Source organism: Sinocyclocheilus anshuiensis, unplaced genomic scaffold, assembly GCF_001515605.1.
Source record: "Sinocyclocheilus anshuiensis isolate Anshui unplaced genomic scaffold, SAMN03320099.WGS_v1.1 scaffold1979, whole genome shotgun sequence".
Taxonomy (NCBI): domain Eukaryota; kingdom Metazoa; phylum Chordata; class Actinopteri; order Cypriniformes; family Cyprinidae; genus Sinocyclocheilus; species Sinocyclocheilus anshuiensis.
Genome location: NW_015548473.1, coordinates 317,914 through 322,913, shown reverse-complemented (window position 1 = coordinate 322,913; position 5,000 = coordinate 317,914). Strand labels below are relative to the sequence as shown.

Genomic DNA, 5,000 nt, shown 5'->3' with positions numbered 1-5,000 from the left:
TATCCTTTAAGGACTTTTCCTCTTTAGTCGGAGATTTAGAGTGTGCTCTCTTGGTAGGGGATATACTTCTATCTGATGACTGTCGCTCCTTGGAAATGGATCTTGATCTTGATGTGCGTCTCTGAGAAACTGACCTTGACCGTTTACCTTTTTGCTTTTTAGTTCTTCTTAATATTGGGGATTCAGACTTTGAATTATGTGAAGATGTCCGTGACTTTGATCTTTTACATCGTTGAGGAGATGCTGACTCGGACTTTGTGCTATGAGGGCTCCTAGTTTTTGACCTCCTTTGACGAGCTGCAGGAGAACGGGACTCAGAGGGCCTGGGGCGTTGAGGTGACCGAGACTTACTTAGACGTCTTGGGCTTCTTGAACCTGATCGTCTGTGAGCAGATTTCGATCTTCTGTTTCTTTTCAAGCAGGATCTAGAACGTCTAAGGATCAAAATGGATCTTGAGCGTGTTCGCCTTGCTCTTCTGACAGATCTAGACCTGGAACGCCTTGCTCGAGGAGGTGTCTTCTTTCGAGAGCGGGACCTTGAGTGTCTTCCTCTCTGCACAGATCTGGACTGTGATCTTGAGCGCCGATTCTTCCGCCGAGAAATAGATTGTTTTGATCTTGAGCGTGAATGTCTTGGTCTTCCAGTTGACCTAGATCTTGAACGATGACCCCGTCGTGGAGACCTGGTCCTGGATCTTTTGGTCCTTGTGCGGGACCTCGAGTCAGAGCAATATGCTCTTCTTCCAGAGAGTGACCTTGACCTCCGTCCAGTTTTCTTTGTTACTTTAGACGGTGACCATCTTGATGGAGACCTAGAGCTTCTTCGTTTTGTTCGATCCTTCCCACCAGAGGCAGACACAGACCTGTCCCTTGAAGATGATCTGTCATTATGACGTTCTGATTTACCAGATGACTTCTTTGGAGTTCTAGAGCGACTGTGTTTGGAATTTTTCCCTTTAGTGTCTGAAAGTGATCGTGACCTTGACCTGGAGAGGGACTGTTTTTTCTTTTCTTTCTGATTCCCATTTGATTCCTTTGAGATGTCCTTCTGCACAGCTTGCTCTTTGTGCACATTCTCTTGCTTAGGGATAATATCAGGAAGTTCTTGAGCTTTACTAAAATTTTCATGTTCGCCAACAGCTTCCACCTTTATGTCCCTCTCTGCAATTATTGCATGTGCAGTCTCAGGAGACATCTTTCGTATCCCTCCTAATTTTAAACTTTCTTCTTCTTCAGTGTGATCAGAAGTCATTTCTCTCTTTTTATCTTCCAATAAAGGTGTGCTATCTTTAAATTTGTCTTTTGGAAATTTAGCTGCAGTGATACTGATAGGTGACTTTCTGTCCACCTTTAAAGATGCTACCTGCAATTTTTGTGATTGTTTGGAGTCTGGTTCTGATTCTGACCCTGACACTGAGGTACTCGCCGATCTTGAGCGAGATGAGGACTTTTTCTCCTGCTTTTCCTCCTCTTTCCGCCTTCTTTTTTTCTTCTTTTTCCCAACACGATGTTTCTGCTTTTTAACCTTGGCATCAGCTTCCACATCACCGAGGTCTGTAAAGACACATATAATTGTGCTTTTACTTGGCAAATTATAAATTTCAGATTAAAACTCATAGTAAATTGGTTTCAAATTGTGCATACATATATAATAATAATTTGCTAGATTGTCTGTTAATTGAGAAAACACAAACATACCTTCTGTACAGTTTTTTGTGGCATTCGCATGATCATCAGCCTCAGGGTTAGATGAGCCATCTTTATTCACACTGTAAAAAAGGAAAATATTTGCTTTTATTTAAAAGAAACTGAAAGCATCAAGGAAAAATTAAAATAAAAAAACACTTAGCGTTGCCAAGCAACTAAAACTCTCACCTTGTTCTTGTTTGGGAATCGCCATCTGAGTCTACTCCAGATTCAGAGCTACTATCCTTTTCACCCTTACGCTTCTTACGTTTCTTCTTACTTTTGTGTTTCTTATGTTTCTTGTTTTTCTTTTTTGGGGTCTCACTTCCATCCTTTACAGTAATGACCTCATACGCAACAGCAGTATCAGATGGCTCATCATCTGTTGAGATAACATAAAATGTTTACAAACAAATTTATGTGAACACAGCTACGGCATGAAAGAAGTGTTTTCTTTCATGAGGAAAAGCAGGAGTTGTTGTTGTGAATTTTATGTCACGAAAGCAGTGAGATTCTGCAAGAATGATTGTGAGAGTCTTGGAAGCATCAGTTTGGATAAGCTGAAAACGGCATGAAAGAAGTGTTTTCTAACCGTTATAAGAAAGTTATACAAAAAAGCTACATAATTATAATGCAGACATAGCTATACCTTACAAATGGCCAACAATAACTAAATAACAGTTGGTGTTAACAGTGTGAACCCCAAATATCCCACTTAGATCTAATAACATATACTGGGAATATCAGTTACGTTATCTGTGAGAAAAATGTGGAAGAAGTTATATACTGAAGCAAGCGGTCAGATAAATTGATGTGGCACTTCTGAAAATGTCTGAATATATGATAACATTGAAAGCACTTGTACCAACAATCACTGTGCCATTACCAACTTTCAACATGATTAAAGCACAATGCAAAAACTGTGACAATATAAAGGACTAAGACTTTGTAACTTACCAGGACCAGTGTTTACTGCACACTCCATTTCAAAAACTGAATCCCAATCTTAGTTTTGGTGATGATTTCTGTAGTCTGTAAATCGGACAAAAAAATGTGTTGACCTTGTGTTTTCACTCTGAAATGAAAAACAAATACATATAAATTCAACAAACCAACCAAACAACACCACACAAATAAAAAAGGATGGCGGTGATCATAAACATTTTATGCAAACATTTTGTTTTCTGTGATACATTGTTGTTGTGAATTTTATGTCACAAAAGCAGTGAGATTCTGCAAGAATGATTGTGATACAATCTTTGTGATTGTGATTGCAATACAGCTAGTGAAAATATTGTAAGCACAAATCTGAATGACTGGGCCAAAAAACCTTAATGTTGAGCCCTGAAAAGACAAAAATACTTATAATGCAACTTATATAAAGACATAAAAGTATGTTTTATGGGCTAGTTACATAATATCTGACACACTTGGCTGAGCACATAGAGCTTCTTTGCACTCAATCAGCAGGGGCCTCATGTATAAAACTTTCCATAGATTTCATCCTAAAAGTGTACGTACGCACAAAAACTAGATTTGGCGTACGCACAAAAGTTCAGATTTATAAAACGCCAGAACCTGCGCAAAAATCCTTTTATAAATCCCTGTCAGCGGAAGATTGTGCGTACATGCATCTCCTCCCCAAAATCACCATATATGGAGCTTACAACGCCTAGTTTTACTATGCATAACCTCATCTGCATATCATTTCCATGCATATTCCCATCCACGTGACACCATGTTTAACACCGTCAAAGGTACAAGGCATTAAGAAAATATGACATGCAGACTAAAAATGCAATTTGTACGGTACATTACATTGCTAAAAATCATTCACTGTCCTTGTCTTGTTTTCGAATAAATATATCAAAATGAATGTAAAAACAACATTGTATAAAACACTTCTCAGAGAATCTTTTTAGAATAGAGTGGATCTCTTTCTTTTTCACTGGCCAAAGCAGTATATAATTGTTTTAAACAAATCAAATGTTTTAGGATATTAAAATAGGCTATAGTTGAATCAGAAATAGGGTGTGTGTAAATAAGTGTACATAATTGCCTGACTCAGCGTCACTGACAAAATATTATAAAAAAGAAACGTGCAAATCTTATCGTTTGCTTCAGATTCTATCCTTCAATCACAATGCTATTTTCATAATGTTCTGAATGTTCGCGAAATAAACACCTCCGTGCAGCCTTGGTTGTGCAGTAGGCTAATATAGTCGGACCTATTTAAACTTGCCAGTGGACCGTTCGACCACCAAATCCAGCAGTGTCTGCCACAATATCGAAGTGCGCATCGTTCATTGATGTCACTGGTATTGGTACCGAATACTGAAATTTTGGTACCGTGACAACACTAGTAATGTCAATGCTTAACTCCATTAATGAGCAGAATATTTAAGCTAAATGTGTATATTGAAAGGAAAAGAGTCTGAAATCATAGGCTTCGCTATTACACCAGTAAAAGAGTGCGTACGCACGGTCTAGAGTACCCGTACGGTGCGCACATATTTACGCCAAGTTTTTTTTTTAATAAATCCCAGTATGTATGTGGAAAATTGCGTACGCACATTTCTATGCCGTACGCAACGTTTATACACGAGGCCCCAGAGCTGTTGCATAATAACTAGAGCCCGACCGATATATGTACCGAGAACCATGGATTTTCACTGGTATTGGTACCGAATACTGAAATTTTGGTACCGTGACAACACTAGTAATGTCAATGCTTAACTCCATTAATGAGCAGAATATTTAAGCTAAATGTGTATATTGAAAGGAAAAGAGTCTGAAATCATAGGCTTCGCTATTACACCAGTAAAAGAGTGCGTACGCACGGTCTAGAGTACCCGTACGGTGCGCACATATTTACGCCAAGTTTATATAGAGCCCGACCGATATATCGTTTTGCCGATATTATCGGCTGATATGAGCCTGTCGCCGATATATCGGTATCGGCGAATATGCCGCCGATATGAAATTTTTCTTTACAGAACATATAATGCAGATAAAATGCTGGAAATGGTGTAATTACTTAGTTTGTCCAGCAGAGCGCGCTCCATTGCCGATATATCGGTATCTGCCTTTTTTTTTTTACTCCCTAATATCGGTATCGGTCCCAAAAAACCCATATCGGTCGGGCTCTAATAATAACATCAGCCTGGCAAATCACTTTTGATTCTCACTAGAGGTCGACCGATGTATCGGTTTTGCCGATTAATCGGCACCGATAGTTGATTGCTGGACTATCGGTTATCGACAAAAATCCATGCCGATAGTTTTCCGGGTTGCGTCCATTGCTGGAGCGGCTG

The 5,000-nt window shown here is 39.1% G+C and overlaps 1 protein-coding gene across 2 annotated transcripts in view; it reads right to left on the bottom strand.

Annotated features, from left to right (window-relative positions):
• The window catches only part of LOC107656780 (serine/arginine repetitive matrix protein 2-like), a 13,641-nt gene that overhangs the window by 6,561 nt on the left and 2,080 nt on the right, over positions 1-5,000 (bottom strand). Inside the window, exons 2-5 of one of the 2 annotated variants that reach the window (XM_016444720.1) lie at positions 2,644-2,761; positions 1,876-2,068; positions 1,699-1,769; positions 1-1,554 (exon numbers count right to left, since the gene is read on the bottom strand). The exon at positions 1-1,554 is cut by the window's left edge and continues 915 nt beyond it. In XM_016444720.1, coding sequence (XP_016300206.1) covers positions 1-1,554; positions 1,699-1,769; positions 1,876-2,068; positions 2,644-2,671 — 1,846 coding nt within the window. In that variant the 5' untranslated portion in view covers positions 2,672-2,761. The remainder of the gene's footprint in view (positions 1,555-1,698; positions 1,770-1,875; positions 2,069-2,643; positions 2,762-5,000) is intronic. The other variant, XM_016444721.1, reaches the window with a different exon arrangement.